This window comes from Tachyglossus aculeatus, chromosome 11 (assembly GCF_015852505.1).
Source record: "Tachyglossus aculeatus isolate mTacAcu1 chromosome 11, mTacAcu1.pri, whole genome shotgun sequence".
Taxonomy (NCBI): domain Eukaryota; kingdom Metazoa; phylum Chordata; class Mammalia; order Monotremata; family Tachyglossidae; genus Tachyglossus; species Tachyglossus aculeatus.
The window spans coordinates 41,423,287-41,451,162 of NC_052076.1; the positions used below are offsets into that span (position 1 = coordinate 41,423,287).

Genomic DNA, 27,876 nt, shown 5'->3' on the forward strand with positions numbered 1-27,876 from the left:
CGATTTAATGAATGAATGATAAATACGGTTGATTGATTGCACACAGTAAGCGCTCAATAAATATGATTGAATGAATGAATGAATGATAAATACGATTGATTGAGTGCACACAGTGAGCGCTCAAGAAATACGATTGAATGAATGATAAATACGATTGATTGCATGAGTGCACAGTAAGCGCTCAATAAATACGACTGAATGAATGATAAATACGATTGACTGATTGCACACAGTAAGCGCTCAATAAATACGATTGAATGAATGATAAATACGATTGATTGATTGCACACAGTAAGCGCTCAATTAATACGATTGAATGAATGAATGATAAATACGGTTGATTGATTGAGAACACACAGTAAGCGCTCAATATATACGAATGAATGAATGATAAATACGATTGATTGATTGAGTGCACACAGTAGGCTCTGCCAATTGCCAGCTATGTGACTTGGGGCCGGTCACTTCACTTCTCCGGGCCTCAGTGACCTCATCTGTAAAATGGGGATGAAGACTGTGAGCCCCCCGTGGGACAACCTGATCACCTTGTAACCTCCCCAGCGCTTAGAACGGTGCTTTGCACATAGTAAGCGCTTAATAAATGCCATCATTATTATAAACATTTACATTAAGAAGTAGATATAAAAAAGCATGGACCTGGAGGTCAGAAGATGAATGTTCTAATCCCAGTTTTTGTTGTTGTTTTGTTTTTAATGGTATTTGTTAAGTACATATCATTGCACCTGTATATATGTTTGTACATATTTATTACTCTATTTTATTTGTACATATTTATTCTATTTATTTTATTTTGTTAATATGCTTGGTTTTGTTCTCTGTCTCCCCCTTCTAGACTGTGAGCCCGCTGTTGGGTAGGGACCGGCTCTAGATGTTGCCAACTTGGACTTCCCAAGCGCTTAGTACAGTGCTCTGCACGCAGTAAGCGCTCAATCAATACGATTGAATAGGCGCTCGAGAAATACGATCGAATGAATGAATGAATGATAAATACGATTGATTGATTGAGTGCACACAGTAGGCTCTGCCAATTGCCAGCTGTGTGACTTTGGGCAAGTCACTTCACTTCTCCGGGCCTCAGTGACCTCATCTGTAAAATGGGGATGAAGACTGTGAGGCCCCCGTGGGACAACCTGATCACCTTGTAACCTCCCCAGAGCTTAGAACGGTGCTTTGCACATAGTAAGCGCTTAATAAATGCCATCATTATTATAAACATTTACATTAAGAAGTAGATATAAAAAAGCATGGACCTGGAGGTCAGAAGATGAATGTTCTAATCCCAGTTTTTGTTGTTGTTTTGTTTTTAATGGTATTTGTTAAGTACATATCACTGCACCTGTATGCATGTTTGTACATATTTATTACTCTATTTGTACATATTTATTCTATTTATTTTATTTTGTTAATATGCTTTGTTTTGTTCTCTGTCTCCCCCTTCTAGACTGGGAGCCCACTGTTGGGTAGGGACCGTCTCTATGTGTTGCCAACTTGGACTTCCCAAGCGCTTAGTCCAGTGCTCTGCACACAGTGAGCGCTCAATCAATACGATCGAATAGGCGCTCGAGAAATACGGTCGAATGAATGAATGGATGGACTGAGCCCCGCCACGCCTCCGGTCCGCGCCTGCGCACAGCTCCCCGCGGCGGCCCGCCCTTCCCGCCCTCCGCGGCCTCAGCCGCCAGTGCGCAGGCGCGGCGGCCGCGGGGCCCAGCGTGGGCCTGGCGAGGGACAAGATGGCGGCGGCGGCGGCGTGAGGAGAGCGGAAGGAGAGCGGAGGCCCATTGAAGCGGCCCAACATGGCCCTCCGCGGACCCCGGGTAAGTCCCACGGAACCAGTGGGGCCTGAGGAAAAAATCTCCTCACCCTGGGCTTCCACGATGGCGGATCATCCCTCCCCTCTCTCCTTCTCCAGCCCAGCCCGCGCCCTCCTCTCCTCAGCCCCTCACTGGGCCTCGTCCTCATTCATCCATTCAGTCGTATTTATGGAGCGCTTACTGAGTGCCATTCATTCAATTCACTCAGTTGTATTTATTGAGCGCTTACTGAGTGCCATTCATTCAATTCATTCAGTTGTATTTATTGAGCGGTTACTGAGTGCCATTCATTCAATTCATTCAATTGTATTTATTGAGCGCTTACTGAGTGCCATTCATTCAATTCATTCAATTGTATTTATTGAGCGCTTACTGTGTGCCATTCATTCAATTGTATTTATTGAGCACTTACTGTGTGCCATTCATTCATCCAATTCATTCAGTTGTATTTATTGAGCGCTTACTGTGTGCCATTTGTTCAATTCATTCAGTTGTATTTATTGAGCGCTTACTGTGTGCCATTCATTCAATTCATTCAGTTGTATTTATTGAGCGCTTACTGTGTGCCATTCATTCAATTCATTCAGTTGTATTTATTGAGCGCTTACTGTGTGCCATTCATTCAATTCATTCAGTTGTATTTGTGGAGCGCTTACTGAGTGCCATCCATTCATTTCATTCAGTTGTATTTATTGAGCGCTTACTGTGTGCCATTCATTCAATTCATTCAATTGTATTTATGGAGCGCTTACTGTGTGCCATTCGTTCAATTCATTCAATTGTATTTATTGAGCGCTTACTGAGTGCCATCCATTCATTTCATTCAGTTGTATTTATTGAGCGCTTACTGAGTGCCATTCGTTCAATTCATTCAGTTGTATTTATTGAGCGCTTACTGAGTGCCATTCGTTCAATTCATTCAGTTGTATTTATTGAGCGCTTACTGAGTGCCAGTCATTCAGTTCATTCAGTTGTATTTATTGAGCGCTTACTGAGTGCCATTCGTTCAATTCATTCAATTGTATTTATTGAGCGCTTACTGAGTGCCATTCATTCAATTCACTCAGTTGTATTTATTGAGCGCTTACTGTGTGCCATTCATTCAATTGTATTTATTGAGCGCTTACTGTGTGCCATTCATTCAATTCATTCAATTGTATTTATGGAGCGCTTACTGTGTGCCATTCATTCAGTTCATTCAGTTGTATTTATTGAGCGCTTACTGTGTGCCATTCGTTCAATTCATTCAGTTGTATTTATTGAGCGCTTACTGTGTGCCATTCATTCATCCAATTCATTCAATTGTATTTATTGAGCGCCTACTGTGTGCAGAGTGCTATGCTGTACAGAGTACTGTGCGGAGATTGCAGAGCACTGGACTAAGCGCTTGGGAAGCATGAGCACTTACTGTGTGCCATTCATTCATCCAATTCATTCAATTGTATTTATTGAGCGCCTACTGTGTGCAGAGTACTATACTGTGCAGAGCACTGGACTAAGCGCTTGGGAAGCATGAGCGCTTACTGTGTGCCATTCATTCATTCAGTTCATTCAGTTGTATTTATTGAGCGCCTACTGTGTGCAGAGTGCTACACTGTACAGAGTACTGTGCAGAGGTTGCAGAGCACTGGACTAAGCGCTTGGGAAGCATGAGCGCTTACTGTGTGCCATTCATTCATTCAATTGTATTTATTGAGCACCTACTGTGTGCAGAGTGCTATATTGTGCAGAGATTGCAGAGCACTGGACTAAGCGCTTGGGAAGCATGAGCGCTTACTGTACGCCATTCATTCATCCAATTCATTCAATTGTATTTATTGAGCGCCTACTGTGTGCAGAGTACTATACTGTGCAGAGTATTGTGCAGAGATTGCAGAGCACTGGACTAAGCGCTTGGGAAGCATGAGCGCTTACTGTGCGCCATTCATTCATCCAATTCATTCAATTGTATTTATTGAGCGCCTACTGTATGCAGAGTGCTATACTGTACAGAGTACTGTGCGGAGATTGCAGAGCACTTGGACTAAGCGCTTGGGAAGCATGAGCGCTTACTGTGTGCCATTCGTTCATCCAATTCATTCAATTGTATTTATTGAGCGCCTACTGTGTGCAGAGTGCTATATTGTGCAGAGATTGCAGAGCACTGGACTAAGCGCTTGGGAAGCATGAGCGCTTACTGTGCGCCATTCGTTCATCCAATTCATTCAATTGTATTTATTGAGCGCCTACTGTGTGCAGAGTGCTATACTGTGCAGAGTACTGTGCGGAGATTGCAGAGCACTGGACTGAGCGCTTGGGGAGCATGAGCGCTTACTGTGTGCCATTCATTCATTCAATTCATTCAGTTGTATTTATTGAGCGTCTACTGTGTGCAGAGTACTATACTGTACAGAGTACTGTGCGGAGATTGCAGAGCACTGGACTAAGCGCTTGGGAAGCATGAGCGCTTACTGTGTGCCATTCATTCATCCAATTCATTCAGTTGTATTTATTGAGCGCCTACTGTGTGCAGAGTGCTATACTGTACAGAGTACTGTGCGGAGATTGCAGAGCACTGGACTAAGCGCTTGGGAAACATGAGCGCTTACTGTGTGCCAGTCATTCATCCAATTCATTCAATTGTATTTATTGAGCGCCTACTGTGTGCAGAGTACTATACTGTACAGAGTACTGTGCGGAGTTTGCAGAGCACTGTACTAAGCGCTTGGGAAGCACAAGTGGGCAACATATAGCGATGGTCCCTATCCAACAGCGGGCTCACAGTTGGAGACAGACAACGAAACAATCAATCAATCGTATTTATTGAGCGCTTACTGTGTGCAGAACACTGTACTAAGCGCTTGGGGAGCACAAGTGGGCAATATATAGAGACGGTCCCTATCCAACAGCGGGCTCACAGTCGGAGACAGACAACAAAACCATCAATCAATCGTATTTATTGAGCGCTTACTGTGTGCAGAGCACTGTACTAAGCGCTTGGGAAGTCCAAGTTGGCAACATATAGAGACAGTCCCTACCCAGCAGTGGGATCAGGTGGTCCCTCGTGGTGCTCACAGCCTTAATCCCCGTTTTACGGATGAGGTAACTGAGGCCCAGAGAATAATAATAATAATAATGATGATGATGGTATTGGTATTTGTTAAGCAGTGGGTTCACAGTCTAAAACAAAACACATTAATAAAATAAATAGAATAAATATGTACAAGTAAAATGAATAGAGTAATAAATATGTACAAACCTGCCAATCAATCAGTTGTATTTATTGAGCGCTTACTGTGTGCAGAGCACTGTACCAAGCGCTTGGGAAGTACAAGTTGGCCACATACAGAGACAGTCCCTACCCAACAGTGGGTTCACAGTGTAAAGCAAAACACATTAATAAAATGAATAAATATGTACAAGTAAAATAAAGTAATAAATATGTACAATCCTGTCCCTCTATCGGCCAACGTCCTCCCCCTGGCCTGGGATGCCCTCCCTCCGCACGTCCGCCAAGCAAGCTATTTATTGTATTTTGTTAATTTGTTTGGTTTTGTTGTCTTTCTCCCCCTTCTAGACTGTGAGCCCACTGTTGGGTAGGGACTGTTTCTATATGTTGCCAACTTGGACTTCCCAAGTGCTTAGTACAGTGCTCTGCACACAGTAAGCGCTCAATAAGTACGATTGATTCCTCCCCTTTTTTTGATGGTATTTATTAAGCGCTTACTAGGTGCCAAGCACTATTCTAAGCTCCCTTCAAAGCCCTACTGAGAGCTTACCTCCTCCAGGATGCCTTCCCAGACTGGGCCCCCTCCTTCCTCTCCCCCTCCCCCTGTCTTACCTCCTTCCCCTCCCCACAGCACATGTGTGTGTGTGTATATATATATATGTATGTGTACGTATTTATAGTACAGTGCTCTGCACACAATAAGCGCTCAGTAAATACGATTGATGATTTATTGCTGTATTCATTTTACTTGTACATATTTATTCCATTTGTTTTATTGGGTTTATATGTTTTGTTTTGTTGTCTGTCTCTCCCCTTCTACACTGTGAGCCCGCTGTTGGGTAGGGACCGTCTCTGTATGTTGCCAACTTGTACTTCCCAAGCGCTTAGTGCAGTGCTCTGCTCACAGTAAGCGCTCAATAAATACGATTGAATGAATGAATGAACAAATACCATCATTATCCCCTCCCCATCACCCCCGCCTTACCTCCTTCCCCTCCCCACAGCACCTGTATATATATGTATGTGTGTATTTATTACTCTATTTTACTTGTACACATTTATTCTATTTGGCTTATATGTTTTGTTGTCTGTCTCCCCCTTCTAGATTGTGAGCCCGCCCTTGGGTAGGGACCGTCTCTGTATGTTGCCAACTTGGACTTCCCAAGTGCTTAGTGCAGTGCTCTGCACACAGTAAGTGCTCCATAAATACGATTGAATGAATGAATGAACAAATACCATCATTATCCCATCCCCATCCCCGCCTTCCTTCCTTCCCCTCCCCCCAGCACCTGTATATATGTATATATGTGTGTACGTATTTATTACTCTATTTCTTTTACGTGTACATATTTATTTTATTCGTTTTATATGTTTTGTTGTCTGTCTCCCCCTTCTAGACTGTGAGCCCGCTGTTGGGTAGGGACCGTCTCTGTATGTTGCCAACTTGGACCTTCATTCATTCATTCATTCAATCGTATTGAGCGCTTACTGTGTGCAGAGCACTGGACTAAGCGCTTGGGAAGTCCAACTTGGCAATATACAGGGACGGTCCCTACCCAACAGCGGGCTCACAGTCTAGAAGGGGGAGACAGACAACAAAACAAAACATATTAACAAAATAAAATAAATAGAATAAGTATGTGCAAATAAAATAGAGTAATAAATACGAACAAACATATATACAGGTGCTGTGGGGAGGGGAAGGAGGTAAGGCAGGGGGGAGTTCCCAAGGGCTTAGTGCAGTGCTCCGCACACAGTGCTCAATAAATAGCCCACTGTTGGGTAGGGACCGTCTCAATATGTTGCCAACTTGTACTTCCCAAGCGCTTAGTACAGTGCTCTGCACACAGTAAGCGCTCAATAAATACGATTGATTGATTGAAATACGCTTGAATGAATGAATGAATAAATACGATTGAATGAGTGAATGAATGAATGGTGGGTGGGGCGAGGCCGAGCCCCGCGCCGTAGCCCGGGAGGGAGGAGAGCGCGCATTCATTCATTCAATCGTATTTATTGAGCGCTTACTGTGTGCAGAGCACTGTACTGAGCGCTTGGGAAGTCCAAGTTGGCAACATAGAGAGACGGTCCCCACTGAAGGGCGGGCTCACATGGCCGGGCCGGCCTAGGCCCGCCGTCCTTTCTGCAGCCTCATGGCTGAACCGGTGGCGCGGGCCTCGGGAGACGAGCCTCCTTTGACCTTTTCCTCCCCGGCACGGAGGACACGCTTTTCCCCCCACAGCCCTCCGGGAAATGGGAGCCCATTTCCCGCCGGACGCCGGCCGGAGGAAAGGCTGAGCCCCCTCCTTCCTCTCCCCCTCCCCATCTCCCCCCGCCTTACCTCATTCACTTCCAGTCATTCATTCAAGCGTATTTATTGCACGCTTACTGTGTGCCGAGGACCGGACTAAGCGCCTGGGCAGTCCAAGTTGGCCACATTCATTCAATCGTATTTATTGCGCGCATACTGTGTGCAGAGCACCGTACTAATCAATCAGTCGTATTGAGCGCTTACTATGTGCAAACCACTGTTCTGAGCGCGGGGGATCAGGTGATCAGGTTGTCCCATGTGGGGCTACGGTGCTCTGCACACAGTAAGCGCTCAACAAATACGATTGATGATCATCATCAATCGTATTTGTTGAGCGCTTACTGTGTGCAGAGCACCGTACTAAGCGCTTGGGAAGTACAGGTTGGCAACATAGAGAGACAGTCCCTACCCAGCGGTGGGCTCACAGTCTAAAAGGGGGAGGCAGAGAACAAAACCAAATATACTAACAAAATAAAATAAATAGAATGGATATGTACAAGTAAAGTGGATATGTACTAAGCGCTTGGGAAGTCCAAGTTGGCAACATTCATTCAATCATTCATTCAATCGTATTTCACGCTTACTGTGTACAGAGCACTGGACTAAGCGCTTGGGAAGTCCAAGTTGGCCACATTCATTCATTCATTCAATCGTATTTATTGCGCGCTTACTGTGTGCAGAGCACCGGACTAAGCACTTGGGAAGTCCAAGTTGGCCACATTCATTCATTCATTGTCGTATTTATTGCATGCTTACTGTGTGCAGAGCACCGGACTAAGCGCTTGGGAAGTCCAAGTTGAACACATTCACTCATTCAGTCGTATCACACGCTTACTGTGTGCAGAGCACTGGACTAAGCGCTTGGGAAGTCCAAGTTGGCCACATTCATTCATTCAGTCGTATTTATTGCGCGCTTACTGAGTGCAGAGCACCGGGCTAAGCGCTTGGGAAGTACAAGTTGGCCACATTCACTCATTCAGTCGTATTTATTGCACGCTTACTGTGTGCAGAGCACCGGACTAAGCGCTTGGGAAGTCCAAGTTGGCCACATTCATTCATTCATTCAATTGTATTTATTGCGTGCTTACTGTGTGCAGAGCACCAGACTAAGCGCTTGGGAAGTCCAAGTTGGCAACATTCATTCATTCAATCATATTTATTGAGCGCTTACTGTGTGCAGAGCGCAGGACTAAGAGCTTGGGAAATCCAAGTTGGCCACATTCATTCATTCAGTCGTATTTATTGCGCACTTACTGTGTGCAGAGCACTGGACTAAGCGCTTGGGAAGTCCAAGTTGGCAACATTCATTCATTCAATTGTATTGAGCGCTTACTATGTGCAGAGCACTTGACCAAGCTCTTGGGAAGTCCAAGTTGGCAACATTCATTCATTCAATCATTCGTTCATTCAATCGTATTTACTGCACGCTTAGTGTGCAGAGCACTGTACTAAGCGCTTGGGAAGTCCAAGTTGGCAACATAGAGAGACGGTCCCTACCCAGGAGCGGGCTTGCAGTCTAGAAGGGGGAGACAGACAACAAAACTAAACATATTAACAAAATAAAATAAATAGAATAAATATGTACAAGTAAACCACCTTCCCCTCCCCACAGCACCTGCATATATGTTTGTACGTATTTATTACTCCATTTATTTTACTTGTACATATTCTATTTGTTTCATTTTGTTAATATGTTTTGTTGTCTGTCTCCCCCTTCTAGACTGTGAGCCCGCTGTTGGGTAGGGACCATCTCTATATGTTGCCAACTTGGACTTCCCAAGCGCTTAGTGCAGTGCTCTGCACACAGTAAGCGCTCAATAAATATGATTGAATGAATGAACAAATACTATCATTATCCCTTCCCCATCCCCCCACCTTACCTCTTTCCCTGTCCCACAGCACCTGTATGTATGTATATATGTTTGTACGTATTTATCACTCTATTTTACTTGTACATATTTATTCTACTTGTTTTATTTTGTTAATAAATTTTGTTTTGTTGTCTGTCTTCCCCTTCTAGACTGTGAGCCCGCTGTTGGGTAGGGACTGTCCCTATGTGTTGCCAACTTGTACTTCCCAAGCGCTTAGTATAGTGCTCTGCACACAGTAAGCGCTCAATAAATGCTATTGAATGGATGAATGAGGAGCCCCCTGATGCCTTTCCCCCGCCCCCTAAACAGGGCCGTCAGAAGAGGGACGGAAGGCATCCCCTGGGCCCTCCTGAAAATGCCAACAAACCCCCCCTTTTCCCTCACCATTCATTGTCATATTTCATTCATTCAATCATATTTATTGAGTGCTTACTGTGTGCAGAGCACTGTACTGAGCGTTTGGGGAGTACAAGTTGGCAACATATAGAGACAGTCCCTAATAACAATAATGGCATTTATTAAGCACTTACTATGTGCAAAGCATTGTTTTAAGCGCCGGGGTAGATAGAAGTGATCAGGTTGTCCCATGGGGGGCTCACAGTCTTCATCTCCATTTTACAGATGAGGTACCTGAGGCTCCGAGAAGTTAAGTGACTTGCCCAAGGTCACACAGCAGACGTGGCGGAGCTGGGATTCGAACCCATGACCTCTGACTCTAAAGCCCGTGCTGTTTCCACTGAGCCACGCTGCTTCTACAACCTGATTACAATTCATTCATTCAATCGTATTTATTGAGCGCTTATTGTGTGCATGCAGAGCACTGTACTAAGCGCTTGGGAAGTACAAGTTGGCAACATATAGAGACGGTCCCTACCCAACAACGGGCTTACAGTCTAGAAGGTGATCAGGTTGTCCCACGGGGGGCTCACAGTCTAAATCCCCATTTTACAGATGTGGTCACTGAGGCCCAGTGAAGTTGTGACTTGCCCAAAGTCACACAGCTGACAGTTGGCGGAGCCGGGATTTGAACCCATGACCTCTGACTCCAAAGCCCGGGCTCTTTCCACTGAGCCACGCTGCTTAGTACAAGTTGGCAACATATCGAGACGGTCCCTGCCCAACAACCGGCTCAGTCTAGAAGGGGGAGAAAGACAGCAAAACTAAACATGTAGACAGGTGTGAAAATCATCAGAAGAAATAGAATTAAAGCTATATGCACATCATTAACAAAATAAATATAATAGTAAATATGTACAAGTAAAATAGAGTAATAAATCTGTACAAATATATATATACAAGTGCCATGGGGAGGGGAAGGAGGTAGGGTAGGAAGGGATGGACAGGGACTGTCTCGATATGTTGCCGACTTGGATTGAGCAGCGTGGCTCAGTGGAAATCAATCAATCAGTCATATTTATTGAGCGCTTACTGTGTGCAGAGCACTGTACTAAGTGCTTGGGAAGTACAAGTTGGCAACATATAGAGACAGTCCCTACCCAACAGTGGGCTCACAGTCTAGAAGGGGGAGACAGAGAACAAAACCAAACATATTAACAAAATAAAATAAATAGATATGTACAAGTAAAATAAATAAATAGAGTAATAAATATGTACAAACATATATACATATATACAGGTGATGGGGGAAAGGGAAGGAGGTAAGACGGGGGGATGGAGAGGGGGACGAAGGGGAGAGGAAGGAGGGGGCTCATCATCATCAGTCGTATTTATTGAGCGCTTACTTTGTGCAGATCACTGTACTAAGCGCTTGGGAAGTACAAATTGGCAACAGATTGGCAGATTGGCTCAGTCTGGGAAGGCCACTTGGAAGAGGTGAGCTCCCGGGCTTTGGAGTCAGAGGTCATGGGTTCAAATCCCAACTCCGCCAATTGTCAGCTGTGTGACTTTGGGCAAGTCACAGCTTCACTGGGCCTCAGTGACCTCATCTGTAAAATGGGGATTAAGACTGTGAGGAGGAGAGGAAAAAGGGGGCTCAGTCTGGGAAGGCGTCCTGGAGGAGGTTAGCTCTCAGGAGGGCTTTGAAGGGAGGAAGAGAGGTAGTTTGGCGGATGTGTGGAGGGAGGGCATTCCAGGCCAGGGGAAGGACGTGGGCCGGGAGTCGACAGCGGGACAGGCAAGAAAGAGGTACAGTGAGGAGGTTAGCGGCAGAGGAGCTGCACCCCAAGCGCTTAGTACAGTGCTTTGCACACAGTAAGTGCCCAATAAATGCGATTGAAATGCTTTTCAGCCATAGCCGGTACCTGCCGAGAGAAGTTGTGATTCCCCGAGGGGTGGGTAGGGTTCGGTAGAATCCATTGGAGAAGCTGGAGACCGTCCTTGTGCGAGTGGGCTCTCATCGTTGGAGTGCCCTGCAAAACCCAAATCACCAGTGCCGTGGTAAAATTTGGGTTTGGGGAACGTCTTTGGATTCGACTCATTTGTGAATTTCGCACAAGCCCCCCAGTCTTTAACCTCAAATAACGAATCCACTAAAGCGGTTAAATATAATCCATTGGAATTCCAACATTTCATCTCTTAGATATGGGGGAATGCATTCAAAAGGTGGGTAGAAGGAAAAAAAAACAACACACAGAAATGGTGTCTTTTTTTCAGGTATTTTTTAAGCGCTTACTATGTGTCAGGTGCTGTTCCGAGCGCTGGGGTAGATAGAGAGTATCAGGTTATCCCACATGGGGCTCACAGTCTTAATCCCCATTTTGCAGATGAGGTAACTGAGTCACAGAGAAGTGAAGTGACTTGCTCAAGGTCACCCAGCCGATAAGTAGCGGAGTTGGAATTAGAACCCAGGTCCTTCTGGCTCCCAGGCCCATTCTCTGCCCACTAGGCCATGCTGCTTCCCTTGGCCTTTATTCCAGGAAAAAGATGTTCCTTTATACTGGATCAAAATCTAAATGATTGTCGAGATTGAGTGAGGCAGTTGATTTGCCGACATGTGAATCTTGGAAGTGATTATACCGTTGCTAAAATATCTTAATACGCTTTTTAAAGCTTGGAAACTTAAAAAAATTGAAATGTCAATAGATAGGAAATGGTGACTTAATGAAATAGTGAACAGATAAGGAAGCCCCAAAAGGGTAATAATCAAATTGGAGAGTCGGTGTTGGAATGATTGAACACCCTACAGACTGTTTTCAAAGCTCACTATGTTAAACTTTGACTTTCAGAGAATGCGGGTAAATCACCAGAATTGCTTGGTAAAGGTGAAAACTGTATTTTCTTCACTGGGTTTCTTATGGTTTTTTTTTAACGTTTTTAATATTATTTTATGCCAGATATCAAATACACAACTTTTAAGGAAACATGATTGTTATCAGTTCCCCTCTTATAGTTTGTCCACATGGATGCTTCTTTAGCACCCCATCTTTCAAAAATAAACTTGTTTTTTCTAAGGTTTGCCACTTTGCATTGGTAATCTGCCTCCTCCTCTTTTCTAATATTGAATTCAGTTTGATTGTAAACTTCAAAGAAAACAAAAGAAAATCAGCATTCTGAGTGAATTTTGACTTTTGAAGTGATTTCTGTAGTAATAATAATAATAATAATAATGGCATTTATCAAGCACTTACTATGTGCAAATCACTGTTCTAAGTGCTGGAGAGGATACAAGGTGATCAGGTTGTCCCACGGGGGGCTCACAGTCTTAATCCCCATTTTACAGATAAGGTAACTGAGGCACAGAGAAGTTAAGTGACTTGCCCAAACTCACACAGCCGACAATTGGCGGAGCCGGGATTTGAACCCATGAACTCTGACTCCAAAGCCCGGGCTCTTTCCACTGAGCCACGCTGCTTCTCTACTGATTTTGAATTTTGTTCTAGACCAGTATTGTACAATTTCAGACACTCATATTAACTTCATGATCTAGTAATGGGGGAGATATTTGTAGACACAATTGATTTTATGGGAAATGAAATATGGATGGTTAAAGAAAAATAATCATCTGAGTTTCATTTGAATTAAGTTCACTACAGTTTTTTGAACAATAACAACCTTGGATTTAGGAGTTTTCTGCTTTGGGTCGTTTGTGTTTTAAGAGAACTGAAAATGTGAATAAGGTGTAATAGAGAAGGTTGCAAGAGGAAAAAGTTTAGGAAGTTTTACATGATTACTGTTCCTTGAGGAAAGGGTTCGAAAGCAGCAGCCTCATAGAAAGTTTGTAATATAGGAGACCATTATGCATGTAGGTACATTTGTTATGTGTTCATGAGATTCAATTTCTGGTTTTGTATATTACATTTGATACGCGTATTTTGAAACTGAAATATTGGACTAGTTTTAATTCCAGGCTGTTCCCTTTTATTTTGCTTCTTATGAAAACATAGCAGCTTTGTAGATCTTAATGATCCATCATATTCTCATTTCATTCATTCTGGGCATTTTTACATGTGTTCAGCGTAAAATTTTTATAATTACTGAGGTCAGTACTATGTTTAATGTAATAAGTTTGCAATTGTATGTATTTCGTTTTGGTTGTAGGGTTTCTGTAAGGCATTTTTGCCCTCATTTCCCACCCTCTCTCAAAAGCCTTGAAAGGTTGGAGTTGCAACAATTGCTGTGAAAATTTTTGACTGCTAAAACGTTGAGGCTTAGTTTCGGCAAAGTTTTTTGCAGTGGCATACTTCCTCAATACTACATAATAGTAGAAAGAAGTATGCACATCTTATATTTTTGCCACTTTGTAAATTTATTCATTCATTTATTATTTCAATTGTATTGAGCGCTTACTATGTGCAGAGCACTGTACTAAGCGCTTGGGAAGTACATTCAGTTAAAAACACTGCAGGAAAGTGTAAGGCTCAGCTTTAATTATGCCTGCTTGTTTCTGATTTAATGCCAAATTTGGTGATTGATTTAATTCTCTATAAATATGACAAACATAAGTAATTGAAGAGCTATCCTAGTCTTCTGCCTTAACTTCATTGTTATCATTCTGCATTTAAATCCTTGATTAATTTTTAGAACCTGGAATGGACTTCAAATATATGTAATCCATTACGTAGGTGTAGTTTTAAGAAATGGTTGAGAAGAATTGTTTCCTTTCTAACACGAGTGATTAAAATACAGGAAAGTGTTTTGTCCGTTACATAGGTGTAGTTTTAAGAAATGGTTGAGAAGAATTGTTTCCTTTCTAACACGAGTGATTAAAATACAGGCAAGTGTTTTGGAACTATACTTTAGATGTTTGTCACCATAATGCAGCATTCTGTATTGTGCAAAACAGATCAATCTGTTGTAATAGAATTTGCTGGCTTTGGGCCATGGGATTACAGTCATTTGTCACTTTAGTGCCACTTCAGCAATGTAGATGTTCATTTCCAAAGGATTACACATGCTTGTGCTGCAGTTTCCTTTTTCAGCGAAACTTCTTTGTACAATCAGATGTAACAATAAGATCAGGATTAAGGAATATTGTGGAGTTGCGTCGTTTGTTTTATTGGTCAGAAATCCATGTGTCTGTAATAAATTCAGATGGCAGACCATTATTTTGATTTTGCAAATAGTAATGGCCTTATGGAGCTGGGGCAGATGATGATTGTCACAAGCCTCATGGTACTGAAAGGCTTGTAGGTATACTTAGTAGCACAATTAGACCTAAGCCAATTGCAATGAATGGGCATACATCTATTCTAGATGTGGAGTTTTAACACTTTTGAATATAAATGTTGCAGATCTTTTATATTTTGCTTTGGTAGCTGTCTTGTATAGTGATCAATTAATCAGTGGTGTTCATTGCGTACTTATTGTGTGCAAAGCACTGTACGAAGCACTTAGGAGAATACATGACCTGTAGTTTGAAGAATTATTTTACAATGATTTTCATTTTAATTTAGGAATCTCTTAATTTGAAGCACTAGAGATGAAAGCCATTTGATTTGGCATCCTAATTGTTGTCCATGAGAAAAAAGATGTCCAGTTTTCTTTCCTTTTTTTGTTTGTTTCCCCTTCCCTTCTAATTAAAGCAAGAATCTCATTCTTGAAGGAAGAACCTAATTGCCTCCACGAACATTCTGCCTCCCGTCACTTGGCCATGTGGTCAGACACTTGCCTATTTGAGCACTTCTGATACAGCATACTGTTTGCTAAAAATCAATTTAACTACATCTTCATGTTACTGAATATTGATGGATCCACAGGCAAGAGACTGGTTTAGAAAATATCTGGATTTGTTTCATTCAACAGTGTCGAAACTACTTCAGTAGCAATTCACCTACCTTTTTGTATGTTTCAAGTCTTCCTTCTACAGATTGCTAACAAAGCTCATAATGACAAATTGTAGTTATTTAATGTATTGATACTGTGATTTGGTCATGTTGTTTTAATATTGTACATCATTCACTTCTGTCGGCTTTTGATTATTTAAGAGCTGATAATTTTGTTTTTCCAAAAGAGGGTAGCCACCAGCTTATCACAAAATTGAGATCAGTCTTAGTCCTGGTCTCTAGATCATTTCTAACTTCTTTGCTGTGGACAGCAAAAAAAAGGGATTTTTCAGGTTCAAGGTAGTTACCTGACTCCTCCTATGCCCCTGAAATGGAGCCTTTCCTGGGCTCCAGCCAGCAGACCAATGGCATAGTGGGTAGAGCACGGGCCTGGGATTCGGAAGGTCGTGGGTTCTAATCCCGGTTCTGCCACTTGTCTGCTGTGTGACCCTGGGCAAGTCTCTTCACTTCTCTGCCTCAGTTACCTCATCTGTAAAATGAGAATTAAGTTGGACTCAGGTCCAACTTGATTTGTTTGTATTCATTCCGTCCTATTTATTGAGCACTTTCTGTGTGCAGAGCACTGTACTTAGCACTTGGAAAGTACAATTCAGAAACAGAGAGAGACAATCCCTGCCCACAACAGGTTCACAGTGTACAAGCCGGGAGACGGGCATCAAAACAAGTAAACAAGCATCAGTAGCATCAATGTAAATAAGTAGAATTGTAGATGTATACATTTCAAAATGAACAGGAATTAATATAAGTAGAATTATACGTATATACACAAGTGCTGTGGGGCGGAGAGGGGGTAGAGCAAAGGGAGCAAGTCAGGGCGATGGGAAGGGGAGAGGGAGCTGAGGAAAAGGGGGCTCACAGTGGGCCCACAGTGGGCTCACAGGCTCACAGTCTAAAAGGGGGAGACAGAGAACAAAACCAAAACATACTAACAAAATAAAATAGAGTAGATATGTACAAGTAAAATAAATAAATAAATAGAATAATAAATATGTACAAACATATATACAGGTGCTGTGGGGAAGGGAAGGAGGTAAGATGGAAGGAGAGGGGAATGAGGGGGAGAGGAAGGATGGGGCTCAGTCTGGGAAGGCCTCCTGGAGGAGGTGAGCCTTCAGTAGGGCTTTGAAGGGGGAAGTGTGGCAGATTTGAGGAGGGAGGGCATTCCAGGCCAGAGGTTGGACGTGAGCCATGGGTTGATGGTGGGAATGAGGCACAGCGAGAAGGTTAGCACCAGAGGAGCGGAGTGTGCGGGCTAGGATGTAGAAGGCTTAAATACAGCACTGGCACAAAGCACTTAACAAATACTATTATTATTATCATTATTACTCTGTTTCATTACTAAAGATTGATTTCCAGTCTGTCTTTCTACCTACTTGGCCTGAAGTAGGCCAAGTAAAACCAATATACTTTTTATTCTTTCTCCACTGCCTTTTTTCACCCCCGCCACAGTCTCTCTGCCAGGGCCTGGATCATCACCCTCTGACTCATTAGTCATTAGGTCTTTGGCTCATTTGGCCTTCTCATTTAGTACCTCTTTTAGGGAGGGCAGATAAATAAAAGGGTGTATCAGTATAAAGTAAGTGATCTCATCAGTCAGTCAGTGGTATTTGAGTGCATACCCTGTGCAGAGCACTGGTCTAAGAGCTTGGGAGAGTACAATACAGTAGAGTAGGTAGACATGAGGTCTGCCTACAAGGAGCTTACAGACTAGACTAATCTTGATGTGGAGGAGGAAATACTCTGTTCATTAGGACATTAATAAAAATCAGATTTGAGAAATCTTGAACATTTCACCAGTGGGACACGAGGCTTATTTTATTTGTTCATGCACTGCCTGCCACACTTCTTACCACCATCCACTGCCACCTAACCTGACCAGTTGCTCCAACTAAAAAAAAATCTTTACTGAGAAACACTGGCTAGGACTTGGGTGAGTACAGCTTAAAATAGAAGTGCTCCTCTGACCTCAAGGGAATCAGAAGAACTCACTGAAAGTGTCTTGAGGTCTGAAGCATAGAGCCCGGAACAAACAGGATATTAACAACCTGGTTACCGCCATAAATTCTTATAGTCCAGCCTTTTTGTCTTCAGAATATCCCTGGGAGGTAGGGAGAACAGTGGTAATATTTCCATTTTACAGATATTGAAACAGGCTCAGAGTGACTGACTTGCACAAGATTATGCTATAAATCATTGGCAAAGCTAAGGTGAAACTTCTGATTCCCACACCTGGGTTTTTTTTTTTCCACTAGACTATGCTGCCTCTCAAAAGGGTCCTTAGAACCTGTGGCTATACTTGTCCAATCTGACTTGTGATTTGGCAGCAGCAAAGGGTAAAGACATCCAGGGGCTGCTTTGGAAGAGGTTTGAGTGCATTTGTGGGAAGGTAAGGAGAAAAGACCGACCAAAGTATATAAAGCACAGGCCTCGTAGTCAGAAAGACCTGGGTTCTTATCCTGGCTCTGCCACTTGTCTGCCATGTGACCTTGGGTAAGTCACTTTACTCCTGTGCCTCAGTTACCTCATCTATAAAATGGTCTTAACCCAACCTGACCACCTTGTATCCACCCCAGGTATAAATACAGTGCCTGGTACATAGTAAGCACTTAACAAATACTGTTAAAAAAATGTCAAACACACAGGAATATCCAAGTGCTAAGCATTCAGTACTTCTGATATTGTACTGTTTTCTTGAGGTTCCTCCTCTCACAGTAGCATTTTCTACAAAATCGGTATGGTTGATGATGACCCATCATTGAATTTTATGAAATTTTAGATACTCATCAGGAGTTCAGTAATAACTTAAGCTGTTGGGGGAATGGGAATGAGCTGTTGATCTTCTTATTGCTGACTGTTCGTGGATCATGTAGCATTTGCAATGTACTGGGCAATTTTCCAGTTCACCAGCTACGCTACTGTTGTGATTTTCATCTAAACTTAGTGCCTGGGAAGAGGATGATAGCCCTGTTCTTGAGGAAGGTCTTGAGAAATTTCACTGAGGACGATTTTGCTGCATGGGTTGTAGCACTTGATGGAATATGGAAAGTGAAAAAGAAAAGATTTAACACAAAATGTTAGCATAAAATAAATCTGATTTCTAATGACTTGACTATTGGAACACATTTTATTTTAATTATCTAAATTCTGCTTTTTGTCCCGTCTCTCTCTCTCTATATATATTCTGCATTGCTTTCAAGTTTGGGCTCTGTGGAGGTCCCAGGTTTGAGCCAACAATTTGCATGGCCTATTGAGGAGCAGTGTGGCCTAGTGGTAAGAACGAGGGCTGGGGAGTCAGAGGATCTGGGTTCTAATCCCAGCTCTGCCACTTGCCTTCTGAGTGACCTTGGGCAAGTCATAACTTCACTGTGCCTCAGTTTCCTCTTCTGTGAAATGGGGATTCAGTAACTCTTCTCCCTCCTAGTTAGACCCGGAGCTCCCTATGGGACAGGGACTGTGTCTGACCTGATTAACTTCTTTCTGACCCAGTGCTTGATGCATAGTAAGTGCCTAACAAGTCCCATTATTAGTATTATTATTATTATTAAGGGAACTAGGTAAGCCCATAGCAGCTGTGGCAGGATCCAGCCACAAGGGTAGTTTATCTGAAGTCCCTGACCACAATTTCCAAGTAACTGCTGACTATCTCTGAGGCTGGAACCTAGGAGGCTTTCTTGGTCTGGTCAGTGCATGGGTTTAGGCAGACCAGCTACAAGGAGCATTTACTGTAGAAAGGAGAGTGTACTCAGAGTTTTTCGGGGTGCTGCCTGAGCTCAAGTTGAGAAACATAGTCTTGGTCTCTGAAGATGACACCCCTGTTAATTCCCTGAGGGCAGGAACTATGTCTTGTTTTGACTGTTCCCAAACACCTAATACTGGGGGCTCTGCACACAGTAATAAATGTACTACTATTGTTGATGGGAAAATCTGTTTTGGAAAATAATTTTGCTGTTCAGGCCATAATTCTTCCTTACAATTTTACTTTTAGTCAGTGGAAGGCAGGAATCATTTTACAAATGGGGCAGTGTGGTCGTGCGACTATCTGTTGATAAGGCCAGGAGTAGCACCCGCCTTGGGCACCATAGAATATAACTTGGTGGCAGCGTTCACCTGGTTCTCACAGGCTCCTCGTTTCCAGCTTCAAATACATGACTCTCAAGTTTTATTTTGCTTTTGAGGATGGTGCAACGGCTGCTGAATTTTGTCCACGTGTGCGGAGGTGGCTGAGAAGACCCTTCTGCACTGTGAACAAGATTGTCCTTGGCTATTGTATATGCCATTTGTAGCATCTGCCACAGTTTTCAGTTTTCCCTCTTAGAGTCATAATCCTCCCAAAACCCTCTGTTTGAGGGATGCCATGCCCCTCTGGATTGCCCAGTGCTGGGTTAGTCCCTCTGGGTCATTTGTGTCTCAACAGTTTGTTGCTGTGCTGCATAATTTAAGGTTGTAACTTCACTGTGTCTTTAAAACACTCTACCTTCCCTGCTTATAGTAGACTCATTTCAGTTCAGCATTCAGCAGCTGCTTTGGACATTTTACATTTCAACTCTTCGTCTACTCCTCAGCAAAGATATTTTGAGATTTGCTCTGCCTCATTGCAGCATGGCTCAGTGGAAAGAGCACGGGCTGGGGAGCCAGAGGTCGTGGGTTCTAATCCCGACTCCGTCACTTGTCAGCTGTGTGACCTTGGTCAAGTCGCTTAACTTCTCTGGGCCTCAGTTCCCTCATCTGTAAAATGGAGATGAAGACTCTGAGCCCCACGTGGGACAACCTAATTACCTTGTATCTACCCCCAGCTCTTAGAACAGTGTTTGGCACCTAGTAAGCGCTTAACAAATGCTGACATTATTATTATTATTATTATTGCCTGGAGACAAACTGCATTGTCATTCAATGAAAAACTTGGCATGTAGGTAATAGCATTGAAACTGCATCAGAAGCTGAACATAAACGTCTCTGGAATATTTAGGTCTTGCAGCCATAAGAAATTTGAACTTTACTATGTCTTTATAGGTGCTTTACTTCAAACTGAAGCTTGATGCCATGTTGTCATGACACTTAATCTCCCAAAAGAAGAGGTGACCATCTCAATTTGGTCTTCTGTTGTACTTTAAAGCGGACCAAGTGTGGTGGATATGGATGGTTTTAAAATGATTTCTAAGGTTGTCCTAAACACAGAAGCAGCATGCAATAGAATATCAAACAATAAACTAGAAATAAAGGGGCAGACCATTCCAACCACTCCCTATTCTGCTATGTGGGTAGAAGTTACTTCAACAAAATTCCTATGCAAAAACACAGTAATTTAAATAAAATTATTTTGTTGTAGTTTTGGAAATTGTGTGTACTGTCCAGCAGCAGTTTGAATCACAAGGTTAGCACTGAAACTTTGAGTTTATAAAGTGAGTTATTTCCACATAATAGTGAGTATTGAAAGAGGGATGCCCATTTGTATTTGTAATAAGTCCCTTTAGTTTGGAAGCAGTTTCCTGAGGTTGGGTGAGTATTAGGGGAAAATCATTCCAGTAGTAAGTCAACATCTAGTGTGTCCACCCACCGCCCCCCCAACAGAGTAAATAAAGCCAATAACTGGCCATGTAAGTAGCCACAGTTGATATTCCACTACCAGCAGGGAGAGAAGTGGATTAAAGATCAGAGCTACTTGCCAGTTTGAGAATTACTTCCTTAATATCACTTTCTGGTCCCTTAAGCAAGCCCCTGGAAATAATCCAAGTAGACCCCCACACCAAACGGCTTTGCTGTTGCTGAGAGTGATGGATTTCGTGGCATAAAGTTGGGCCATATTTGGCTGACAGGATATAGTTTGGATTCATGCCCCTGGTCAAAATGATTTAGAAGTGAGTGCAAATTTTCTTTGTCCTCACTGCCTGTATTTCATGTATAATTACAACTGAATTAATCCCTTGCAATGAGTCATGCACTCTGCTAAGTGTTAGGGTAGGTACCTAAATAAACTGATCAGACACAGTCCCTTCTCCGTGTGGGGCTTTCAATCTAAGAGGTAGAAAGTGTGAGCATCTTCTTTCCATTTTCCATTATGAGGAAGTTGAAGCTCAGAGAGGTTAACTGACTTGCCCAAGATCACACAGTGGGCCAGTGGCAGAGCTGGAATTAAAACATAGGTCTCCAGACTCCCCAGACCTTTGTTCTTTTCACTAGACCAGGGCGGCTACTGAGCACACAGTAGCAAGGATGCCAGCTCTTCATTTTGGATTCGGAGCAAACTTGGGGTGGAACATTGAAGAAGTGAAGGAAATGGAGATAAGTAGGGCATAAAGGGGATGGGGGGAGGAGTGGGGGGAAAAAGAGGAGGTGGGTGAGGAATGGAAAAGGCAGTTGCCATCCATTTTTGCACCATTTCCTTTGCAGCTGTTGTGTTTGGGAAGTGGGAGCAGTGGCACAGGATGGTGGTACCAGGCTTGGAAGTGGCATGGTGCCTGTGTGAACTGATTCAGCAGGGTTTACATGGTTGCGTCTTCTCAAATCCGCTTTGTCTTCGGTGGGAAAGGGAGATCACTTTCCCTACCTTCAAAGGCTTATTAAAACCACATCTCTTCCAGGTGGCTTCCCCAAATAAGCTCTCATTTCCTCCTTTCCCAATCGCTTCTGCATCACCCTTGCACTTGGATTTGCATCCTTTATTCAACCCACCTTCGGTCCTGTGGTATTTATATACATTTATATTAATTGCTTGCCTCTCCTGTACTCTAAGCTTGGGGACAGGTAATGTGTCTACCAACTCTTTTGTATTGTACTCTCCCCAGGTTCAATGCTCTGCACACAGTAAGCACTCAATATAATTGAGAGGAGAGGCAGGGGTGAGGTGTGCATATGTTTCAGCCACACTATAGTACTAACTATGGAATTTAAGCATTCAGTTTGTGACAAGCACTGAACTGAACGTTGGATTAGATCCAAGGTGATAAGGTCGGACACAGTCCCTGTCTTACATAAGGTTCATTGTTTAAGGGGAATCCTCATTTTCATTTGAGGAAACTAGGAAACTGAGGCACAAAAACATTAAGTGACACCCAAAGTCACACAGCAGGCAAGTGGCAAAGCTGGGTTTAAAACTCATTCCTCTTACTCCCAGGCTTGAGCCCTTTCCATTCAGCCATGCAACTTCTCTCATGCTCTCAAGAATCTTTCAATCTAGTGGGGGAAACAGACCCTAAAATAAGTTATAGGGGAAAGCAACAGAGTTTAAGGGCATGCATCTAATTCCGCTTTCTTGCCTGATCCCTTGCTCACCCCTTTGATCCCTCTGGCTTGGAACTCCCTCCCCCTTCATATCCAACAGTTAGTAATAATTATGGTATTGGTTAAGCACTTACTATGTGCCGGGCACTGTACTAAGCACTGGGGTAGATACAAGCAAACTGAGTGGTCACAGTCCCTGTCCCACACAGGGCTCACAGTCTTCATTCCCATTTTACAGATGAGGTAACTGAGGCAAGAGAATCAATCAATCAATCGTATTTATTGAGCGCTTACTATGTGCAGAGCACTGTACTAAGCGCTTGGGAAGTACAAATTGGCAACATATAGAGACAGTCCCTACCCAACAGTGGGCTCACAGTCTAAAAGGGGGAGACAGAGAACAAAACCAAACATACTAACAAAATAAAATAAATAGAATAGATATGTACAAGTAAAATAAATAAATAAATAAATAAATAGAGTAATAAATATGTACAAACATATATACGATGGAGAGAGGGACGAGGGGGAGAGGAAGGAAGGGGCTCAGTCTGGGAAGGCCTCTTGGAGGAGGTGAGCTCTCAGCAGGGCCTTGAAGTGAAGTGACTTGCCCAAGGCCACACAACAGACAAGTAGCAGAGCTGGAAATAGAACCCGTGACCTTCTGACCCCCAGGCTTATGTTCTATCCACTATGCCATGCTGCTCCTCTATCATCATTCTCCCCATTGTCACAGAAACTTACTAAAATCACCTCTCCCAGAAGGTCTTCCCTGACTAACCCTCATTTCCCCTCCCTGTTTGCCTTCCATTCTTCATCTCCCTAAGAACTTGGCTTTAACCTTTTTTTAAAAAAAAAATTTCTCAAAATACAGATATGGCAAATATGTGTGTAGGTGAAGTTTTTCCCTACTGACAAGTTGCATAAACATAAGTTTAGAATTCCACTTGCCAAGAAAATTTGGATGATCATGAGAACAGGAGTGATAGTTCTGTGTTGTGATGTTTTTAAGTGTTAAGTAGCTGATAGTTAACAGCTGCTTAAGTACTTTATAAAGGATCAAGTGCTTTCATCAAGCCTTAATCTGTTCTCAAAGTCATCTTGAGACCATAATGCACATGCAAAATCATTTATTGGGAAGGTTAAAAGTAAGATGGTCATCATAATACTATTTGAATACTTAGCTGGCTATTTTGATCAAATTCTTAAGGTGTTACTTTGAATTACATCATGTCTAAGGTCACCCAGCAGGTAAGTGGCTGAGTTGCAACTAGACCTCAGGCCCTCTGACTCCAGGTCTATGCTCTTTTCTCTGGGCTACCCTGCTTTTTAGCAATCTAGTGGGAGAGGCAGACGGTACAATAAATTGCAGTTAGGGGAAACAACCCAGTATAAGGCTATGTACATCAATGCCATGGGCAAGGGCCAGGTGAGCACCCAAGTGCTTAGCGTGTTGGACTGAGGGTATAGGTGACACAGTAGGGAAGGTAAACTGGTGGGAAGGTTAGGGATTAATCAATATCCTTTCCCCTTGCTTGTTTCTGGGAGGTGTGACCGTCTAGATTGCACTGGCAATATTGTATTTCATTCATTCATTCAGTCGTATTTATTGAGCACTTACTGTGTGCAGAGCACTACTAAGTGCTTGGAAAGTACAAGTTGGCAACATATAGAGATGGTCCCTACCCAACAACGGGCCCACAGTCTAGAAGGGGGAGACAGACAACAAAACAAAACATGTGGACAGGTGTCAAGTCATCAGAATAAATAAAAGTAAAGCTAGGTGCACATCATTAACAAAATAAATAGAATAGTAAATATGTACAAGTAAAATAAACAGTAATAAATCGGTACAAACATATATACAGGTGCTGTGGGGAGTGGAAGGAGGTAGGGCAGCGGGGATGGGGAGGGGGAGAGGAAAGAGGGGGTTCAGTCTGGGAAGGCCTCCTGGAGGAGGTGAGCACTCAGTAGGGCTTTGAAGGGAGGAAGAGAGCTAGCTTGGCGTTTGTTACTGTTCAAACGTTCTCTTTATCAAAACTAGTTTTATTTTGTTGCAAAGATATCAGTTTAGAAGAATTGTCATTTTATAATGAATTCTAATCCTGTTAAAAGTCAAATTTTTTTTAATGGTATTTGTTGAGCACTTTCTATGTGCCAGGCACTGTACTAAGTGCTGAGGTAGGTACAAGCTAATCAGATTGGACACAGTCCATGTCCTGCATGGGGTTTACAGTCTTAGCCCCCATTTTACCAATCAATCGTATTGAGCGCTTACTGTGTGCAGAGCACTGTACTAAGCGCTTACCAGTGATGTGACTGGCCCAAGGTAATACAGCAAACAAGTGGCAGAGCTGAGATTAGAATTCAGGCCCTTCCGATTTCCAAGCTTGCATCTATCCACTAGGCCACGCTACTTCATCCTCATTTTAAACCTAAGGTGTCACACTGCATTACCAGTTATAATTTTTCCATTAAAAGTATCTAGTAGTGTGTGTATTTGTATAAAAGGTATGGGTTTTTCTGGTTTCAAATTTTAAATTGGGGAGGTAATCTGATTTAATTCTTAAAATTTGCATACGTTTTATTGTAGTTTTTATTTTTGATTCACATACAACATTAGCAAAGCAGGTATTTTTTAAGCCATGTTACTTTTTTCACATCTTTGCAGGTGGCTAAATGACCACTTAACATAGACAGGTAGACATTGGAAGACCTGGCCATTTGTCAAATTTATTTCTTGGATTTCAGTGCCAATCCAGAATTTTATAACTTCCAAAAGTTAGTTTCGAGGTAAGGGTTTTGTGTTGGAGGTAGAAGAATGGTGATCCCAGTTCTCCAAGGAAACTCCATACTTTTTATCGGGCAAGAAGGGAAAGCCCACCAGGAGAAAAAAAATCTGATGCTTTTAAAAATGACCAGACTTTCCAGATAACGTATTCCGAAGCACATGTCGATTCTATTGAATGCAGTGAATATATTGATAATTCTGAGTGCAAATGCATTTAATTTATTTTAAATAGACCATGATAAAATTAGGGTGGATTAGTAAATCAACTTAAGTTCATTGGGGTACTGCGATGTTAAGAAAAGTAAAACAGAGTATTTAATTTTGGGTGTTTTAAAAAATTAATCCCTAAAAGTCTTTGGCCTGTTCATGGACTGTCAATAATTCCCTCTTTTCCTATGTGAAAATTAAGTGTATATGCTAGGTAATTTTTATTCGTTTTTAGACCCAAGATAAAGAAAGCCTTTAAGGAAAAGAAGCTCTTTGGTTGTCAAAAAATAAAAAGAATACTGTGGTCATGTCATCCTGGCCTTTTCCAAAGCAATTTTGAATTGATGTTTCAGTCCTTGCCACCCCCATCATCAATACCAAAACTTATAGCTGGTGTGATAGCACATTTTCCCAGCAGCGACTTAACATAGCTCTAGAATACTGATGGCCAAATTCCAGTCCTGGGACATGTTAGCCCATCTTCTATATGTAAGCCCGTTGTGAGTAGGGATTGTTTCTCTTTATTTGCTGAATTGTACTTTCCAAGCACTTAGAACAGTGCCCTGTGAACAGTAAGTACTCAATAAATATGAATGAATGCATGAATATCCATTTAGTGAGAACCTTTTCTCTGGCCTTCAGAGAAACGCCAGCCCGCCTTGGGTATCTTTTTGCAGTTTCCATTCATAGCCAAATACTGTGCCTTTAAATTAGTCGTTTGTCCTGTCATGAATTTTTGAGTGAGCCCCTTTGGGTTTTCCTCCAGAGTGTTACATTTCTTACTTTAATCCATTTTCCCTCCTAGGATAATCTCATGCAAATTTTTATATCTGTCTTTGCATAATATTGAAAAACTGCCTGCAGCAATATTGTTTAGTTCTATTGTATTTCCTCTGTAACATTGTTCCATAAAGTAGGAATTACAACCCCATGGGGAAGTTCCTAAAGGGTTGTGGAGGTTGGCATGGTGGAACTTTGATGGCAGCAGTGTACTAAGATGGCAACAATTCCGCACCCCACTTACCCATCGTTTTTCTCCATTATTTCTGTCCCTCTTGCTCTACTTGATAAGGAGGGAAGCCTTGCTAGGGCCTAGATTTTATAGCCCCATTGGAAAATTAAAGCCAGGTGTGGTGTGTAAAAGTTTGAGGCTTTTTATGAAACGCAGCATGGCCTGGTGGAAAGAGTGTGGGCCAGGGACTCGGTGGATCTGAGTAATAATCCCACCTCTGCCATTTGCCTGCTGTATGACCATGGGCAAGTCACTTAACTTCTTCACATCTTAGTTTTCTCATCTGTATAATGGGGGTTCAATGCCTTTTCTTCCTTTAGACCCTGAACTTACTTATGTCTACTTCAGAATGTAGTCGCAGTGCTTGACACGTTGTAAATGCTTACAAAATACCACTATTATTAGGTAGTTTTGGTTTAGAAGTACTTATAGCAGTTCTATTTTAAGTGTGTTCTTGAGGAATTTAAAATGTTGTTTGTTGTCTGTTTTCTTTAAACCCTTGGCCTTTGTCATTCCTTCCCCCTCCCCCCCCCCCCGACTGTTTATAAATTATCTCCTCTGCCACTACAGCATAATGGAAGTAATGGAACAAAATTGAATAGTATAGAATACTTTCTAATTAAATCTATCAGTTTCTCAGTTTAATTGGCCATTTCACTTGTGTTATGTAAAACTAGAATAGAAAAAAAAACTAATCTGCTCTAGATCACAGTCCTGAATTAATAAAACAGAATAGCTCTAGTAGGTATTTGCCATTTAACTCGATTGTTGAATCCAAAGTATTCCTTTCATCTCAAGGTCCCTTAAACCTGGCTGGCAAATGTCAGGTCAGATGTCAGTTGTCCAGAGATTTGAACTGGCTTGACTCCGAACAGCCTTTTCTGACTGTATCGTTAGCTCCTACCTGGGTAGACTACTCAACGCACCACACCCCAAGAGCTGCAGTCTGGTGGTTATTGATGGTTACCTACAAAGCAGGATAAGAACTGCCACAGGCAGAAATGGTAATATTTCTGCATTTCAAACATCCAGCATTCCTTCCTGCCACTCCCCATTCATTCCTTATTCTTAGATTGTGGGCCCCTTGGGGTTTGGGGTCCTGCCCATTTCATTTATTTTTCTTGTTCAGTGCTTTGCACATAGTAAGTGCTAAATAAATATCTCCACCACCACTATTATTT

At 42.5% G+C, this 27,876-nt stretch overlaps 1 protein-coding gene across 2 annotated transcripts in view; it reads left to right on the forward strand.

Moving 5' to 3' along the window:
- The first annotated feature begins 1,746 nt into the window (after positions 1-1,746).
- The window catches only part of USP10 (ubiquitin specific peptidase 10), a 66,058-nt gene continuing 39,928 nt past the window's right edge, over positions 1,747-27,876 (forward strand). For both annotated transcript variants that reach the window (XM_038753780.1, XM_038753781.1), the window contains exon 1: positions 1,747-1,838. In XM_038753780.1, the coding sequence (XP_038609708.1) occupies positions 1,818-1,838 (21 nt within the window). In that variant the 5' untranslated portion in view covers positions 1,747-1,817. The remainder of the gene's footprint in view (positions 1,839-27,876) is intronic.